Below are 20670 nucleotides of genomic sequence, written 5' to 3'. Positions count from 1 at the left end.
CTCGCGTTGTTCCGGCTTGCCACGGCTCATGGGAGCCTGGGGTCCACTTGGCAACGAAAGCGACTGTCATCTGACCTTCCAACCCAAAACGTAAACTAAGCCTTATTGGGATTAGTCCGGTTTCCTCACAATGTTGTTCTTTACCGAAAAGCGACTAATAAATATCAAATGATATTTCGTAAGTACATAAGTTCCGAAAAACTCGTTGGTACGAGCCCCGCGGCTCGGTTTGAACCCGCGACCTCCGGATTGAAAGTCGCACGCTCTTACCGCTAGGCCACCAGCGCTTCCACTACCTAGGTCACTAATAATAACAAAAGTGATCAAGCTTTCGCGCCTAACGCCCTGACCACTAGGCTATCCAGCCACAGTGGCAGTGGTGGACAGCGTGACTAATCAAAAACTTAAATCAAAAAGGCCTAATAAAATCTTGTCAGAGTTATAAAAATGAATTGCAGAGCAAACCAGAGTGAAACCAGTAGTGCAGCCAGCCCCACTTACCTCGAACCGGATAATATGGAGCCGTGGATTGCATTTAGAGATAAATGGGGATAATCCGCTTCACTTCTACACTTTTTAATGGCTTTAGATCTTTACGAGTGTTGTTCCTAACTTTTCAGTGGCATAGGAGGACTCTAACTTTGCTAGCAAATTGACAAAAATTATATTCGACGCTATTTAATATTTATTTTTCAAAATCTTCACTTAAAAGTCAATTCTACAACATAATAAGGAAGGAACTCAAAATTTGCAAACAACTTATACTTACTTACTAATCAGTTTAACACTTTAAACTCTCGCGTTTTGTAGGTACACATATTTCATTACACAAACAGGTCTACCGCGATATAGACAATGAAACTATGTCGCGGTAGACCCGTTTGTGTAATTAGATATGTCACTACCAGGCACCTAATCAGTTTTTGAAGAATAAAAAGAAACTACGAGCTTGTGTGGTGAAAATGGTGAATAACAATTAATAATTAGATAATGAACAGAAAATACGATGAATTTCGACAAAATACGACGCTTTTCACCTAAAAAACTAAAAGATAAGCTAAGAACACTACATTATTTTCGAAGCCTTTGGCGCTATTTTATCCTCCATACACTATACTACACAAACCCATTGTATTTTCATAAAGAAGAAACATCTTTAATGTTTCAATCTATCCCCAACATAAAATATTGTTATTGAATGGCCCACAACAATACAATACTGATTCATCTTCCACGGTTCCGTAAATTGACAATCACTTCGCGAGGGTTCCGGCGTGCCAATACAATATATGGACCCCTTGGGAGCTTTTTACTTAAATCAATGTTGTCCTAAATAGTGGTGCGAAGTGCATTTATTTTAGCTGTTGACTAATGATTTTGGCTCATCTATATCAGCCTGTCTATAATATGAAAAATAAATAGACTCTTATGTCATAGAGTCATAGATCAACTAGTCCGTCTAGGCTAACTCTGCACCAACTTTAATAGAACAATGTAGGTAGGAGGCCGCGGGTTCAAATCCCGGCTTGTAGTTCCATACAGACATTTGATCCTTAAAACAAACCTGATCGACTGATACCATTCTTGACTGATCGACTAATACCATACTCGACTGATACCAAAAATGACAAATAGGTACCCTATTACATCTGCCACTGAACTCAGACTATACCAATAGTCTAAGTTCTGTAGCAGACGTATAATTTAGTGACATGTCCCTATCTACGCATTATAATCAAGCTAAATCAAACCAACGTCAAATCGAGCAAAGACCCCAAACGCCAAAGAGATCTCATTTCGATGAATGCTCCCCTCATTAGGTGCATTTTGATTGATGCGAGCGATGACGGGAGCTCGGACCCCGGGACTTGTGACACAGTTTACACGGTCTACAGTAGCACAATCACACACAAAAGTTGAGCAAAACAAATTCATTATAAATATAAATATTATAGGACATTCCTACACAGATATACTGTCCCACAGCAAGCTCAAGAAGGCTTGTTGTGGGTACTCAGACAGCGATATATAGACAACACCCATGACTCAGGAACAAATATCTGTGCTCATCACACAAATAATTGCCCTTACCGGGATTCGAACCCAGCAGGGGAAAACATAAAAACTCAACAAGCGCGTTTTCCCAGAGATAAGACCTATAGCTAGATCGATTTTTCGCCCCCATCGTAGCAAATTTCATCCAAATCGTTAGAGTCGTTTCCGAGATCCCCGACATATATAAATATATACCTATGGATATAATTATGTTTACAAGAATTGCTCGTTCGTAACCGCTTTATAGGAGACCCAGAAGGCTGCACCTCTGGATAGTAATGCTGATCTGCTAACTAAGCGAAATATTAGCCAGCCCTATGATCATCCGAACCTTCTATATTTTCTATAGGGCGCTTTGCTAGAGTCTGTGCGGAAAGAGTACTTATACCTATTGGTTTCCCTTCCCTCTGGGACTCTTCTCTTTCCGCATAGACTAACTCCTGATAGAGACGACTCGCACTAGGCCCCCGCGGCCCCAGGGTTTCACTCAACCCCAAACATCGCAAATTATGTAGGTAGCTAAATACCAAGGGTGACTTGCCGAATTTTTGTTGTCATCACTTTTAGCTTTTAGTTTCTCCCCCAACGGATTCACAAAGTTTGTCTTATCTTAGTTGACCTACTGGACATAAACTATGTTTATACTGTGACACGAGATACCTCTACCACATATTGCAATTTCATGTTTGTAATGCGTGGGCGGATTGATGAATGACTTTGAAGATCAAATAATACCTCTTACTGCCGTATTCGAACTTCAAGATATTCACAAGAGACGACACGTACTAGATCCATTCTAGATACGTTATAGTTTAGATTTCAACTAGTTCGTCTCTTTTGCAGCGCAATTCGGGCAACCAATGTCACTTTTACAATAGATCGTGTTAGATATCTATTGGATGTGAATTAGATCTCTAAGTAATATCTTGTGGAAATCATTCAAAAGTATCTCCAGAATCCCGGAAATGTCAAATTTGACAGGTTAGATCTTAAACATATCGTTATCGTATCTTGGCGATGTCCCGATGTCTAAAAGATATATCTAATAGATGTCTGTTACAAAATCCGAATAGGGCCGTTCGTCATTATTTTATTATGCTAAATGCATTTCCTATCTGTTTGGGTTAAGGGAATATGAACTCTATTTTTCAAAGACCTATCTGAGAATCAAAATTATTAAGTACCTATTCTCTTCGTGTCAGCCGAAAGATGTCCATTGCTGGCCACAGGCCTCCTTAATAAAGGGTACCTAAACCGTGTGCATACAAAAATATGGATGTAGTCTTGAAAAGTAACCAAAGATAGACACTTTCTATGAAGTATAGGAAATTCTTATATCAGCGCCATCTAGACTGAAAACGTTGCAACTGAATGAACCTTACAAAACTGAACTAGGACCTTCCTGGCAACATCGTGCTTGCAACGTAGTTATTATAATTTCACAAAGATAGCACTACTATAATATTCTTAGATAAATGCCAATCTAGGCGTAAACCAAGAACCAAGGCAACTGAATTAACCTTACAAAGCTTAAAGTACACTGCTCCTATGCTCGGTGAGTGTGGTGCATGAATCTAGTATAACTGGATTGGGCATGAGTGGTGGGGATAACTGACAGAACGGGATAGTCTTATGTATCTTTCAGTAGGAGTAGCAGCGAAAGCGCTATTATTGTTTGTCCTTGTCACAGTCTCACATCTTGTTTAATTCCCCACCGTAAATTGACCATCGTGATTGGTCGAATTCATTTGTTACCCACCATAACAAATAAATTCGACCAATCATAGCGGCGCAATGCGACGCTATGATTGGTCGAATTTATATGTTTTGTCCCTCACGGAGGCACGGGTAGACCACTTCTATAGGATGCTACCTTCTATGGTGTGGTGATATCGCGCTTGCAACGTAGTTATAATAATTTTACAAAGATGGCGCTATTATTAATTTTTACAAGTTACGTATAATAGGTATTTTATTTGATTTTTCCAAGGGCGAAGTAAATTAATGCTCATCTTCTTGAGAAATGTACCTTCACGCAGAAACGTTTTGCAACACTCCAAGAATCCAATGAGATCCATAATTATCTGTATTTTAAAAGTTCCATAATATTAATAAAAAAATTATAAGTTTAACAATTTATTTCCAATTTCCACATTTTCCACTCCTTTTTTAGTCGACGAATGAACCAGTAAAGATAATTTCCTTCCTTATTTTGAGAATATATTGAAATGGCCGGTTAGCGTTGAATATTATTCTTTCTTTAAAACCTCCCGGACGGGCGCTTTTCTTAATAGCCATAACTGAAAAGATTTAAGATATTTACATAATAAATTGGAGGTGAACCTACGGAAAAGTGTTACTATCACTACGACAACAATACTGTTAAAATAGTCATACTGATTTTATATTAACCTGTCACGAATGTCACGATTTCCGACTACTCATATAGCAAACGGACCGTGCGCGTTGGAGGGTCTGCCATCTTGTGGCCTGAATCGGAAACATAAACATGTGCTTATTGTCTTTTTAGGGTTCCGTACCTAAAGGGTAAAAACGGGACCCTATTACTAAGACTCCGCTGTCCGTCCGTCCGTCCGTCCGTCCGTCCGTCCGTCTGTCACCAGGCTGTATCTTACGAACCGTGATAGCTAGACAGTTGAAATTTTCACAGATGATGTATTTCTGTTGCCGCTATAACAACAAATACTAAAAACAGAATAAAATAAAGAGTTTAAGTGGGGCTCCCATACAACAAACGTGATTTTGGACCGAAGTTAAGCAACGTCAGGCGGGGTCAGTACTTGGATGGGTGACCGTTTTTTTTATTGTTTTTTTTTTTTTGCTTGTTTTGCTCTATTTTTTGTTGATGGTGCGGAACCCTCCGTGCGCGAGTCCGCCTCGCACTTGGCCGGTTTTTTTTTTGTTATGTTTTCTTTGCTTTTCTTTTTACATGTTACCACTACAATATTATTGTCCCCTGGATAACGGGGCAGAACTAGATAAAAAAGTTGATCCACCTTAATAATAATCCTATAGGTAGGCTATAGAAAAATGATGCCATCAAAAATATTGGCAAAATCATGGAATTTGACTATAAATAAAAAAACAACTTTTATAAATTATAACATTTATTTTACATAACTCATTCTTTTTATCTAAATGTCTTATGTATAAGAAATATAAGAATATACATAATGTAGGCGCCTTATCTTAAAGTAGGTAACTAATATTTTTAATAAATTCAAAATGATGTGTTAATTGTAAACACCCGTGAAAATCTTCTCCTTTCTCACTTTGATAAAATAATAAAAAGGTTTATTGGCATCGAAAACTATTTTGTTTATAATCATCGAGAATAATGCCAGTTCCACCACTGAAACAAACAATGTTTTTTTTTTTCAAATACAACATGTTTAACTTATCAGATAATATAGTGATTCTATATCTACTACATTATCTGATAAGTTAAACATGTTGTATGTGAAAAAAAAAGAAATGCAGAGAGTAATGCAGGAGACAGGTATTATCAATATATTATTTATAATATAGGAAGGAAAACAACTTGTTCGGATACATGCAAAGCTCGTACTTTATTTTTTATTTTATTACACGTAATTTAAATTTAAGACCAAATTATAAAGATACAATACATACATGAATGTAGCTGAACCTACGGGACATATCTATTGCAGTAGGACTGTACCTTATCCACTAGTTGCCCACAAATAATCTCATTATCAAATGTCACATTTATTTTTCAGTCAACATAGGAACCGCTAAAGTACATCTCCTTCATAATTTTGACACTAAACAGGAATGGGCGGATGGCGTTGAATATTATTGTTGTTTCTTATTTAAACGCCGGTCGCCTAAATTCGTTACAACTGAAAATATGTACTCCTATCAATATTTAATTTAAGGGTGGATCCACTATTTCTTGTTGTTATTCCGTCCCGTCAGCCAGGTGACAATGATAGCATATTTGTTAAAAAAAACTGCTGTAACAAATCTTACCAAAATGCTTGGCAGACGAGTCATTATGAAAAAGTCTTATACCGTAAAACTAGGGTTTGGTGAGTGACTCAGGAGAACGGAGCCTTAGCAACGATTGCCAGTAAAAAGAAGTTTCACTCTTAATAAACAAAAAGGGTCAACTGAAGGGTTAGTTAATACTGTCAGACAGGACACAACAACATTTAAAGATTCTACTAATCATATTATTGATTTGAAGAGGAACACAGGGGACATAACCATGGCTAAGAAAGACAAAAAAAACACCTAATCAAAAAATTTATACATTCGTAGTTTGACTTTAAAAAAACAATATTACATATGTTTTAACATTTATTTGACATAAATTACTTCATGTATTCTATGAATATGTATTTAAATTAGGCCGGTGTAAATCAAGCACTGTTTAAAGTGTGGTAAGTTGTAGATGATGTTGGGTCGAAATATCATTGGGGATACGAAAGCCGCTATACTTGTCGCAATACCAACTGGCGACTGAGATAATAATGCTATCTCCCTTACTCTTGTTAAGGCCAGCCAAGAGTGAAAGAGATGGCATTATGACCTGACTCGCTACTTAATTTTGCGGCAAGTATAAAGTCTATTCTTTTATTCCGTAGACTGAAATGACATTTCATAGTATGAACATCATGTGTCATCTCATACTATGAAATGTCATTTTAGTCTACCGAATAAAAAAATAGTCTTTAGACTCCGATGGCTTGGGCACGTAGTCTGGTTGGGTGACGTGACAAATTAATAGGGTTTGCAATCTGGATCCGAAATTCATACAATTATCCGGATCTGGATCAGGATCCGCGGATCTTCCCATACATTTTCGGATCCGTCGTGCAAACACTATAGAAACCTAGACGAATGTCACATTGGTGCAGTGTGTAGGGCTGGCGTATCAAATGGCCGAAGACCTTCTGGACATCCTTGATACCGCTAGAAAGACGAAGTTCAAAAATACCTTAGCGAAATCGGTGCCTTTGATTTGACAGAAATGGTTTTGGACAGAGAAGCATGGCGCTCTTTAGTGTCCGAGGCCAAGACCCACTTTAGGTCGTCACGCCATAGCAATAAGTAAACTGTAAGTTGTAGATGATCATACACGATGATTATTTAATTGTAAACACCCGTAAAAATCTTCATCTTCCGTACTTTAACCAAGAGTAACACAGGAGACATGAAAAAGATTAAATCTAATTTTCAGTGGCAAATCTGTGACTTACCTACACATGAGGCAAAATTCAAGTCGTGGACTTGTATGAAAGTCACACTTTAATTATATTTTTTTGTATAACCCTCACCCTAAACTTAGCAGTGTATCTAATAAAATAATGAACGTTTTAGTAGAACAAGAATTTTTGCTCTATTAGGCACTGCACAGCCGAGGCTGGAAAACACTTTTTTTGCGAACTTTAGGGACATGAAAGGAAACGAATAGAATATGCCCATTTATTTTTTCATTTTTATTACAAATAACAGAAGCACCACAGATTCGTTTATTTAATTGTAAACACCCGTAAAAATCTTTTCTTTCCTCACTTTGATAAAATAGTAAAAAGGTCTGTTGGCATCGAACTTTATATTGGTTAAAATTAATGACAATAATGAAATCTCCACCGCTGAAACAAAAGATGTTATTACAATTATTTCTTAATTTTTAAGAACTACATATAATATTTTATAAATATTTTGTAAAAATTTGAAAAAAACACCAAAAGTAACGCAGGAGACATAAAAGATTAATTTTTCAATAATAAATATAATTTTAAAACAAGTATTGATAAGAATATCTGGGAGACCGAGCTTTGCTCGGAAAACATATAAAAACTAAAAAATGAGCGTTTTCCCAGAGATAAGACCTAGCTAGATTGATTTTTCACCCCCGAAAACCCCCATATACCTACCAAGTTTCATAGAAATTGTTAGAGCCGTTTCCGAAATCCCCGAAATTATATATATAAATAAATAAATAAACAAGAATTGTTCATTTAATTAAACGTATATGATTTGATGGCGGGCGGGACTCATTTATTCAAATGATGAATAATTATTTGAAAAATGAGTCCCGCCGAGTTTAATGTGCTGATATCTTCTCGGGTGGCGTTGGTGTAGGTTAGAATCAGTAATTTTAGACGTTCAAAAATGCAATATACCTAATATGTTTAAATTACAAATCTGTTTAATTTTCACTGATCAAGAAATGTGTGACTTACCTACTGGTACTGGTATAGGTACATATATCTTGCACTTTAAATAATTATAGAAAAACCAAGCGCAGCCTAGCTAGCTCGTTTTAATATTGCAAAAAAGTAACTAGAGTCTGTGCGCCGTGCGGAAAGAATGTATTGTATCCCATACATTTCACGACTCTTCTCTTTCCGCACAGACTCTGTGTATTTTGACTAGGCAGTACGATCCTCTTTTATTTGGGGGTGGATCAACTATTTCTTGTTGTAACATTCTGTCCCGTTCTCCAGAAAATAATATTAGCAAAGTTTGTAAGAAGAAATGTCGGGTTCTACTAGTACTAACATGTTTAGTGAACATTAAGAAAATGGCTTATACCTACCTACTCGTAATGATTAACTACCTACCACAGAAATGCATGTTTGGTAAATGTAAATTCCATAAAGTCAAAATTTTAAGGGTTGTCCAGTGTCACGTACGTAACCATAGCAACGAGTGACTAGAAAAAGTTGGTTCGCCCTTTAGAGGCTTTTTAAAATTTCAGCTGAGCAGACTGAACATTATATAATAGACAAAGTTCGAAATAAATGATAATTCCTTTTTCGCTTTACGTTGTAAGTAAATGCGTTGTAATAATGCAGTATCCCAGAGGAAATTTTACACAGGATCCAAAATAGCATAGAGGATAGTCTATGCGGAGGTTCTAAAGAAAAGAAAGATTAGACCAGATTTTTTTTTTTTTAATTTTGCACAAATCTTTCAGTGTTACCTAAGAATACAAAAACAATAAATTACTTGCAGGTTGAACATTTTTTGAAGTACTTACGACACCCCATTTTGAAGCATCTTGAAGTTAGTTAAATGTTTAAACAAAGTAATGTTAAATATGTATGTAGATAGACGAGATTTCTACAATCACTGCTAGCGACCCGCTAGATGAGTTCCGTGTTCTTAGTCTTTTATAGCTACAAAGCGGAAAAAACTTGTAACAACTACAATCGTAGCTCGGAGCTCGCGCTAGCAGTGAACGCGTTAACAGTAAATAATTGCAGTATTTTGTTTTCTAATCGTCACCTACAAATGTACCAGTAAAGATTTTTTCCTTCCTAATTTTGATAAAATAATAAAATGGTTTATTCGCGTTAAATATGTTTTTTGTTATAATCTTCATTACATTCGAAATTTCCATCCCTGAAAACAAAATATAGATATTTAATATTTATTAATGTAATATCCAAAGATTTTCCATGAAAAGAAATAAAATTAAACCACAAAAATGCTGAAAGTGTGCCAAGAGTAATGCAGGAGACAGGAAAAGTTTGGTTAAACTTTGCCTTTTCAAACATAATTGTATATTTAAATTTATTTACTACTTATTGCATTTGGGCAAGTATGTTTTACTAATTTTTACATTAGCCATAAGAGGTAACATTACCTATTACCCACATAAACATTTTTAATGGTGAATAGTTATTTGTACAACAAGAGATCAAAGTTTGATATTTCTTCGAGTGCTTATTTTGAGTCCCGTGCAAGCGAAAGATTCTATAATAGATTCACGAGCGTAGCGAGTGAATCTAATTTAGAATCTTGAGCGTAGTAAGGGACTCAAAAGCGCACGAGATGTAAATAACTTTGATCTCGTGTAGTACACAACATTTTTCACCTCAGCAGTGAGAACATATTAGAGAACCCGAAATAGTTATTTGTACAACAAGTGATCAAAGTTTGATATTTCTTCGAGTGCTTATTTTGAGTCCCGTGCAAGCGAAAGATTCTATAATAGATTCACGAGCGTAGCGAGTGAATCTAATTTAGAATCTTGAGCGTAGTAAGGGACTCAAAAGCGCACGAGATGTAAATAACTTTGATCTCGTGTAGTACACAACATTTTTCACCTCAGCGCAGTGAGAACATACCTATTAGACAACTTGAAAAATGTAATCCTTCTTCATCACTTAATACCTGCACTCATGTTTTCTTAAGATATACAAACAATTAAGTTTAATTACCGCAATGGAACACAAAAACAAAACGTAATAATAAATTCCAGTAAAATAATATAGAAATAACAAACATTAACTGACACTTCAATCGCCAACTTTGACAACAAAAAAATCTTTGTAAGATACGGTCCGAATTGCGGATACGTACTATTTGTCAACTATGGTAAAAATTCTTAAAAGTAAAATAATTAATTTTGCTTGATGATCTGTGTAGTTTTTGAGTTCGTTATTTTAATTGTACAATAAAATACCTAAAATATAGTATTTTATCAGTTTTTATGAAATCTTAAACTTTATTTTTATTTATTAATTATTAAGAATTCATACTCGTACGTGGTTTGGAACGATGCGGTCTGAAGTTTTTCGGGGGTCTATTATAAACCGTGAATATACTGTTGAATGTCGCTTTAACTTTTTTTTGTCTGTTTCTTTTTGCTAACAGTGTGAAAGGGACAGAGATAATAGAACCCAAGTATTTCGAACTTTTATTAGACCCCGCATGTTGAAATGACATTTGACTATAAAGGTCACTTGAATGTCATTTTGTCTCACTCAGTGAGCAAAATCGCATTTTGCTCACTGTTTTTAAGAATCAAAGTACCCTTGTTCGAGCTGCTGAGGTGAAAAATGTATTCCTTCTTCATCACTTACCTCTATTCACTCATGTTTTCTTAAGATATACCAACAATTAAATGTTCACCTCAGCAGCTCGAACAAGGGTACTTTGCAACTTAAAAACAGTGAGCAAAATCACATTTTGCTCACTGAGTGAGCAAAATCGCATTTTGCTCATTTAGTCTCACTCAGTGAGCAAAATGCGATTTTGCTCACTGTTTTTAAGTAGCAAAGTACCCTTGTTCGAGCTGCTGAGGTGAAAAATAATTTATTAAATTCATTACAGTCACATTATGTGATTAATTCGTTCGGTAATCATTAGGTGTCGATTTAAATAATTTATTATTTGAATAAAATGGTATTTTATAGGTGGGTAATGTTACCCTCTAGGGCTAATGTAACCCGACTTTACGGCACTTTAAATTTTTAATGTTGTTAAAACAAAATTGGCACTTAAAATAAGTAAACATGTAGAACAAAATTATGCACTTACCTCTTTATGTCTTTTATTAAAAACACAATAACCACCAAAAATACATAACTCGACATGTCTCTCGCCTCTCTAAGGGTAACATTCCATTTCTGACCGCAGCTGCACTACTGGTACTGAACGCGTCGCTGTTACTGTCAATTTCCATAGTAAAATGAACAGTAGTGCAGCTGCAGTTGGAAATGGACTGTCACCTTAATAGTCATCATCGGGAAGTGCTGGATGCCGGAGATGTTGTCGGTCTGGCGTCCAGGAACGGAATGAGAATATAATAAAGAAAACAACACGTGACACAACTTAAGGCCCGAGATACACTTGTAAGCTTTGCTTACGTAAGTAGGGACAAAGCTATGTGTTAGAATGAGATAATGCTATTCATCTCTCATTCTGTAGTATAGCTGTCTCCCTACTTAAAGATGTGTCCCGCCGAGTTTGTTGCCGGTCCCATATTGGGATACCCTCCTCCAATTGAGGGGGGATTTAAATCTTCTCGGGGCTGAGGTGTAGGGTTGGAGCCGGTTAACTTTATTTGACGTTCGTAAGCGCATTGTAATTATGCCTACTTGAATAAACTATCTTTTTATCTTTTATCTTACGTAAGTAAAACTTACAAGTGTATCTTAGGCCTAACATGTAAACCGCGAAATGGTCCCGACTCAGCATGGTACTAGCCTAGCTGGGCTAGCGCTAGTCTTCCGCGCTGAGCTGCCTCGAATGATAGCCATATTTATACGTACCCTGCCTTCCCCCAGCGAGGAAGTGTGATTAAGACAGGAAAAAATATAATGACTATTCAAATATTTCAAATAAACCCATGATCATCATCATCATCATAACTTAAGACTTACTTTGCTCTTGTCGGTGGAGTAATCGCCAATCATTTCATTCTTGTGCCAGTCTTTTAATTTCCTCATACGACATATTATTTTTTATTTGGGTTCAAATAAACCCAAATTAACCAATTATATGGAAATGCTAATTTTGTGGTAATGTCTCCTGCGTTACTCTTAACAGTTTTGAACAAATAAGCCATTATTCCTTTGCGGACTATGCTAATAAGTAATCACCATTTCACTACAGCCCTATAAGATTTTTTAGATTTTTCTGTTGTCTCCTGAGTTACGAGACAGAATAACAACATACACACAACATACAGCACATACATACAATCCATGTCCGTTTTGTTTCTGTTGTGTTTTAGGTTCATTGTAGGTAATTTGTTTCTTCTTCATTTTATATTACTTGAAGACAGTGTTATTATCAGAAGACATTATTATGAAGACAGATTAAGACATTATTATCAGAACCTATAGTATAAACGTTCAGGTTTTGTCAAAAAATCTAAGGTATTAAAAATTACTAAGAAAAAGGAAAACTACATGATGCTAGCGAAAGACCCGATTTACCTAACTAAACATTTAAACGTAGTATTTTTGGGCCTGTAGGCCTAGCACATGATTGGCGCGACAGTATCTCGCGGCGAGATAGACTACCCGTCTTTTTCTAACTAATATGTTAATAAAAGAGGGACGGGTAGTCTATCTCGCCGCGAGATACTGTCGCGCCAATTATGTGCTAGCCCGGCTGTAGTTAAAATGTATCAGGCTAATCAGGTCCTTCCTGTACCTATAGCCCTCTCCACACTCGTGCGCGAATCGCGCCGCGAACGAATTTTCGCAGTCAGCGAAATCGATTCCACACTCGCATTCGCGGCTTCGCGCCGCGATTCACGCACATAGTCTGGAGGGGGCTTATAACATAAAGTACTCACCACTAGCAGCAGCGGCCTCTGTACCGTGTTCGTTTACGTCTATAACTGCCTTTTGTATGGCTTTCGATACGTGCAAGTGATTGTCTCCTGTCACTATTTCGTTTAAACCAGACTTTTCGGGTTTTAACATTTGATTTAATCCCAACTGAAACGAATGATTATTCAATTATTTTAGTTTAAAGTATTCAGAAATGAATATCTTCCTAAGATTTGTACGGCCGCAATCCCGACCGGCACCGGACGGACGCCATCGCTTCTGCCATACTTCCTTCTGCTTCCGCGATTCGTGCACGAGTGTGGAGGGGGCTTAATGTATGGGCGTATATTAGCCCCCTCCAGACTATGTGCGTGATTCGCGGCGCGAAGCCGCGAACGCGAGTGTGGAGTCGATTTTCGCAGACAGCGATATAGACTCCACACTCGCGTTCGCGGCTTCGCCCGCGATTCACGCACATATAGGGTTTGCACGATGGATCCGAAATGTATATGGGAATATCCGCGGATCCAGATCCGGATAATTTCATACATTTCGGATCCGGATTGCAAACCCTACGCAAATAGTCTGGAGGGGGCTTATTGAAAATGCGCTCCGGCGCGGCGCGGCCCGAATCAGCCAGTCGGTGGGAATCGTACAGTCTAACTATAAAGAATACATCGACCCTTTTTCAAGTCCCTTTGATAGGATGTTCCACGGATTTCCAATGGATGGTTTCATTTTGGTTTGTATTTATGGTTGGTATTTACCTTCTCATATGAAACTTTCAGATCTAATTCCGTAGTAGTTTTGAACTTCGGAATGGACAGTATTATATTCTCCACTCGCATTTTATTAATGGCAGTCTGCATCAAATCTGGGGCTAGTTTCAATTTGTATAGCAGCAATGGCAACCCGTCCTTTGTATTTGGTAGGAATATGATAAATGATGCTTGCCCTCCGACGTAGGGGATTTCTATCAGCTGTAAAGTGAATTTTATATAATATAAAGTACCTAATAGGCCACCAAACGAAGGAATTACAGCGGAAATAATACATGTGTGAGCCAATTTTGGCATACTTGTTAGGAAAGGTGTATTAAACAAGATACTAAAAGTACCCGGGGGTGGGGGTGAAGCTAACGGGTAGGGGGGGTTTTAAGGTCCCTTTTAAGTTTTATGCTAGCCCGGCTGGTATTCGTTTGGTAACCCATAATACTGTACGGTTACCATCAGTTTGTCACTGACATAAACGCCGTCGAGAACGTACCGTAAAACGGGGTAAATAGGTCCAATATTCACATTCAACTGGAATTTTAACCATCTTCCGTAAGTCATAGAGTATTTTATAGTACTACATAAACATGTATGGTAAGCTCTTTTAGATGCTGAGTAGCCTTAAATTCCCGACTTATTGCCATATTTTGATATATTTTACAAAAACCCTATCGGATTCCAATTTACCCCTGACGGGGTAAATAGGTTCGAAAGTGAGGTTAATTGGAATTTTCACTAGGGTTGTCACTCAATCTATTCAAAGCTAGATAGGTACCTACCATCATCATCATCATCATCAGATACCTTCAAAACTAGTCTCGGAAAATCTTTACAATAGGCACTAAATTAACATTGCATTAGACATATAATACCAAGGTCTCTAGGTAGGGGCACAGTAGTAGGTAGGTACCTACCTAGTAGGTACCTAAATAAAATTTCCTTAAATTTACTAAGATTTTAATTTTTGACAACCCTATTAGGCAATGCCAATTTTCCCCATTAACAAACCAAATAACCCCCACGTTGTTCCAATTAGACCTGTTGACGTGCCAATTTCCCCCTTCACCGTTCCTATTATCTCAAAAATAACCTAAAAACGAGTGGTTATCGAAAAACTAAGATTTATAATGAAATATTACAATTATTTACTTACTTTTTGATTTATATAAACCACAATACACTATTATGATCGATATTACACAAATTTCAACACTTTTCACAATATTACTTACCTAAAACTTGAAGTTAAAACGCACCATGCACACGTGTTGACGACTACCCTGACTTTAAATGTGTTTTTCTTACTGAAACGCCATTGGCTGATTTAAATGCTCAGTGTAGCCAGTAGCAAAAAATACCATGTTCGTTCAGAAATTAATAAGTTGACCTCCTGTCTGGTTGTAATGGAACTAACAGACCAGTTTAGAAAAGCAGACTTTTATTCCAATTTACCCCGCGATTCCTATTTTCCCCGTTTTACGGTAATTTACTTTCTATACATCTCGCTCGCACTCGCATATTCGTGCAAACAGGATGTATAGAAAGTAAATTACGTTCTCGACGGCGTTTATGTCAGTGACAAACTGATGGTAACCGTACTGTTCTTACCTGACAATCGAGCGCATCGTTTTTAGTATATTTGTATTTGCCCTCCCTCGTCATCATAGGAACCTTGCGGATGTCAGTAGCTGTGTAAAAGTCTCGCATTTCGATGTTGTGGAATTTATTCATCCAGTTACCCTGAAATGAGAAAACAAACTTGTTTCAGTTGAGTTCGAACACGAAAATTATGAGTAGGTAGTAGAGTTAGACCAAAAAAAGTGTGCAACGATTTTGATAGCACACGCACAAGTGTTATTTTAAACGTCAATCTTCTATGAAATTATGACGTATAACACTTGCACTGCGTGTGCTATCAAAATCGTTGCAGACTTTTCTTGGTCTAACTCAAGGTGCACGTTTGAATAAGGAGACATTTCGAATGACAGAGAAAAAATATGGTTTTCTCGCCTTGCCCTTACAGTGGCAATAAATCTATATAACATTAAATGTGTCAGTTAAATTAATAGTTCATCAAAATCATGTGCCAAGGAGGTACGGTACGGTACGGTACGGTAACCAATTTAATCAAAGTTTGACAAAAAAATCGTCAACAATCAACAAAATAGAAATCGGTCCATATATTTGGTGTAGTGCTATGCATATTATGATTATCAAATTATAGTTTGTCAAAGGACTGTCTCATTTCAAACATAGATAGAGACTACTATACTTGGTCAACCAGATCTCGACAGTAGAAAAAGGCGGCAAATTTGAAAAATGTAGGCGCGAAGGGATATCGTCCCATAGAAAATTTGAATTTCGCGCCTTTTTTACTAACAAGATTTGGTTGACCAGCTATACTACTACTACTATCTACTTATCTACTTATTGTCTTGCACTAGTACTAGCACCAAAAAAAAAAGAATGAGTACTTATTATAGTAAGTTTTCCTGGTTCTTACTGACTGACAAATTGGTTTGACCAACTATATATACAAACCGAAAAATACACCGCGTTGACTAGTATCACCGAAGCGTGCGGAGAAATACTATTAGGCTGTATTATTTCCGGTATCAGGTTTTTTGTTTTTTCTTTTACCTGAAAGTAAATTCCACATTAAAACCATAATATGCAATGAACTAGAATAGAATACTTTATTGCATATCACATTACAAACATGGATGGAATGGAACATAAAGCTTAGTACATGTGACACCCTGCAAGGGCGCGGCACGGCAATATAAGAGGGCTAAATACAAGTAGGTGATTTATTTGATTACAATTATTGTACACATTTAATTAAATTAATATTATACATACATTCACACATGATCATTTGATAGCATTATTACATTATTTCCTTACCTAAACAAAACACGGTAATATTTTCATTGATCAAAAAATTCTTTAATATTATAAAAATATCCACTAATTAAAAACAGTTTCAGCTGTTTTTTAAATTGTCTTAGATTTTCCAGATCTTTGATAGAGTTTGGAAGGTGATTATAGATTTTTATAGTCATGTAAGGGGGCCTACATGTGACAAGTTTTAATTTCGGAAAAGGCACTTTTAGTTGATTTACTATTAATAAAAGTAGCACTATTTTATTTACCCAGCTATTAATTTTACGGGCCACTTTATCGGGTTTATTCATGTTAATTCTTTTGACGGTAGATTTGAAAATGTCTTTAGCATCGCCTTTGAATTCAGATTTCAGCGTGTGATCTTTGGAGACGTATATTCTACTGCAAACTGTTAATTTCACGCCAGACAGTGATTTCAGTCCAGCCAGTAAGGATTGGAAGCTCTTTTTCAGCTGTGGAAAATATATACAATTAATATTAAGAAGTAATAATCCAGCACGCAAGGTTTCCATTACTTACACTTATCTACTAAGATCAAGATTACCTTAACTGTAAGGGGTTTATAATACATAATAGATGTACCTACTATTTTTTCGAGAACGACAGAGAAAGGTATAGTTATTTCCCTGTTCTAACCTACTCAGCAGCAATACAGCAGACGGTATCCAAATATGCCTTTCGGCCAGGCCTTTAGCTTTCTAAGCGCCACTTGCACCATTCAACTAAACCCGGGTTAACCGGTTAAACCTGGAGTTACCATGGTTACCAGTACAATTTGAGACTAAGTTAACGTTTTAACCGCTTAACCTTGGGTTAGAGGTATGGTGCAAGTGGCCCTTCTGGGTAAGGTTGACGAAATAAAGTTAGCATTGCGTATACTAGCAGCAGGGCCGGATCTAGGGTAGAGCGAGTGGAGCGGCCGCTCTAGGCGCCGGATGGCAAAAGGGGCGCCAAAATGGCAAATGAAAAAAAAAACTTTTAAAAGACGCGAGTGTGGCGAGGGGCAGGGGTAGAAAATACGCTTGAAAACTTCAACGAAGGGCGCCAAAATCCGATTTCGCTCTACCCTGATCAAGGGCTCGGGCCGGCACTGACTAGCAGGGTAGCAGGTAGGCCTGTATTTTTCAATAGCGTTCACCCGCTCCATGCACAAGACAGCGGAGGCTACTATGTATCTTTTTATGGGCCGTATTGTATGGATTTCGGCTCTTCCTTTCCGCAAGTCAAAAGTAGAAACTTACGCGATGGTTTGGGTATCCATTTTTTAAAGAAAAGTCAATCAAAGTAATTAGGTACCTACCTCCGCCCTCGATCGTACGCCAACAGCCTCCTCTAACTGACTTTTACAAGTGCCTGTTGCCCCTAGAGCTAGCTTCCCTATCGGCATGAGGGCCGAAATGGGTGAGCAGACGAAACTCTTGCCTGGTTCTGCAATGGCGCCATTCTGCAACATTCGTATAAATATATCCCATCAAAAACATAAATGTGAAATGAGAGACAAGTTCAATAGGTATTAAGAATATTCGTCGTTGTTGACTTCGCGCGCCGGAAAAATAATTGATATCTAATATAATAATATATGGGTGCCATGTTCTAGTTTGCTTAGCCCCCATTCGCACGGCAGCTTTATCAATGCGCGTTAAAAAAGCGTTTGAATGACACAAATGGATACATGTGTATTTATTCACACGACAGCGGTGGCGCTTTTTATCAAGCGTTTTTGGATTATCGACTTTAAGCCTTGGTCGTTAAATCGAATTTAGAGTGCGGGCAGATTCAAGCGCTTTTTTAACGCGCATTGAAAAAGCTGCCGTGTGAATGGGGGCTTACTCAGGGCTTAGGGTGTAATTAAAGTTCAGGATTTGACTTGTCTATATAGTTTTTACGTACGTACGCTATATTATTTCTCCTGTTTACTTTTCTAAAATTTAGTTTTTTGGCTAGACTCACCAAAGCCAAACGTTGTCTTATAGATCCTTCCAAATTAAGAGGATAATCTCTTGAGTCATATAAGGTATCCTGATAAGATAGTCCATCCTCCTCTGAGGTACTTCCAAGATAATAATCATCATCGTCATCATCACATATTACTCTACTTACGAGTACCAACAAAATACCTGAAATAGCAAGTGGTCAAGCCATTTGTCATTGAACTACATATAAATATATACATATACAAGAATTGCTCGTTTAAAGGTATAAGATTTTTTTTTGTATTAAAAACAAATATATAGGTACCTACCTGGAAAGAGAAACTAAATCTTATTAGGGATAATTTTATTCAGTTTCGCGATGTTTTTAGGTAGGTACTTACCACTAATTAAAATGCGTATCATTTTTATATAATAAATAACGTATTTTTAGCCCACTCATATATTAAAAATTATAGATTACAATAGCACGTCCATATTATTTAAGAACAAAAAAATCCTTAACAGTTTTTTCAATTACACACGGCTTTTCAGTTATTTATTGTGGTACGTAATCATGTTCAAGAAATATTACTTAAATTGGAAAACCATTTTATTATTCAATTAATTTGGCTGCTTATTGATTTCGCGTGATAAAAATAATTAACTTGCCTACAACATTCAGTGAGAGTGATGGTATAGGTATTGGGATATTGTTTTTTTGTTGGTGGAACATTACTTGGTCAACCAGATCTTGACAGTAGAAAAAGGCGGCAAATTTGAAAAATGTAGGCGCAAATGGATATCGTCCCATAGAAAATTTGAATTTCGCGCCTTTTTTTACTGACAAGATTTGGTTGACCAGCTATATGATGCCGCGAACCTCCTTAGGCTACGGTATTTGCCTTCCATTCCATTAGGCTCGTCGTTTTCTTGTCTAATGTCTTGCTGGGATGCACTTTTTGAGCCATAATAAAATTGTAGGTTTTTTTATATTGAATCGAAACCAATTGCAGCGTCATTAAACACGACGAAACGAAAATATAAGACGAATAGGACTTTCATTTTTTAGCGCGCAATGAGGCAGACATTTTAAGGCCCCAGTACACATTGGGCCATCGCCGGCCACTCCAAGGGACGCAGCCATGCGGTAGAATAAGAAACAATATCACTTGCTCCCTCTAACGCATAAATGCATCCCTTGGAGTGGCCGGCGATGGCCCATTGTGTGTACTGGGAGAAGAGAAGAGTCGTGGAATGTAGGGGGCCCAATACATTCCACGACTCCTCACTTTCCGAACATTCTATTAAGAATACCTAATTACCTACTCCAAAATTTATCCGTTTCATACACTCAAAATTCAATTTTTCTATGGACATACAAGCCTTCGTGCCTACATTTTTAAATTTGCCGGCTTTTTCTACTGACGGAAATGGCTTGTCAAACTATAATAAAATTAGCAAGCGGAATTAACTTAACTTTTACCGGTTTCTTACATCACTATTTAATTTACGTTTGTACTGGTAACACTGCGGATATCCGCCATTGTCCCGGTCGATCAATGTCAAATTGAAAATAAATTATTTGAGAGTGTGATGAAAATAAACAACAAATCAAACTCTATTTGATTTTACGTACTCGAAACTCAAGATATATAAAAACATCATACATTTGTATTTAGTGTAAAGTGTGTAAGACGGAAAGTGCCAGAATTAGACGTTTATTGATCGTTTCTTATTGTTCGTCTAAAGTTAAGAATCGATGATGATACTGAGCGAGATTTTTGCTGAAGATCTGATGAGCACGGTGATAAGATATGGCCTATACCTTGGCGCAGCTTTTCAACTGATGTGTCTACTAGCCTGCATTACGTTGACCGACGAACAGTGTGAGCCGATTGTTTATGAAAGGGTGATTAATTTAATGTTTAAGCATCCCACTGTAATTATAATAAC

At 37.0% G+C, this 20670-nt stretch overlaps 1 protein-coding gene across 3 annotated transcripts; it reads right to left on the bottom strand.

Moving 5' to 3' along the window:
* Positions 1–5770: 5770 nt before the first annotated feature.
* LOC134650478 (antichymotrypsin-2-like) lies at positions 5771–19189 on the bottom strand. Of its 3 annotated transcripts, none has more exons than XM_063505434.1 (9): positions 19119–19188; positions 18755–18921; positions 18105–18248; positions 17053–17256; positions 16439–16537; positions 15506–15637; positions 13892–14104; positions 13148–13292; positions 5771–5939 (listed from the first exon to the last, which is right to left on the bottom strand). In XM_063505434.1, the coding sequence occupies exons 1-9, from the start codon at positions 19138–19140 to the stop codon at positions 5893–5895; spliced, it is 1173 nt and encodes a 390-aa protein (XP_063361504.1). In that variant the 5' UTR covers positions 19141–19188; the 3' UTR covers positions 5771–5892. The 3 variants fall into 3 exon arrangements, with proteins under 3 accessions (XP_063361504.1, XP_063361503.1, XP_063361501.1); XM_063505433.1 differs by lacking the exon at positions 5771–5939 and adding an exon at positions 7545–7697 and having other exon boundaries at positions 19119–19189; XM_063505431.1 differs by lacking the exon at positions 5771–5939 and adding an exon at positions 9292–9456 and having other exon boundaries at positions 19119–19189.
* Between the last annotated feature and the right edge of the window lie 1481 nt (positions 19190–20670).

The sequence above is a fragment of the Cydia amplana genome, chromosome 8 (assembly GCF_948474715.1).
Source record: "Cydia amplana chromosome 8, ilCydAmpl1.1, whole genome shotgun sequence".
Taxonomy (NCBI): domain Eukaryota; kingdom Metazoa; phylum Arthropoda; class Insecta; order Lepidoptera; family Tortricidae; genus Cydia; species Cydia amplana.
This window is presented reverse-complemented; position numbering and strand designations above follow the sequence as displayed.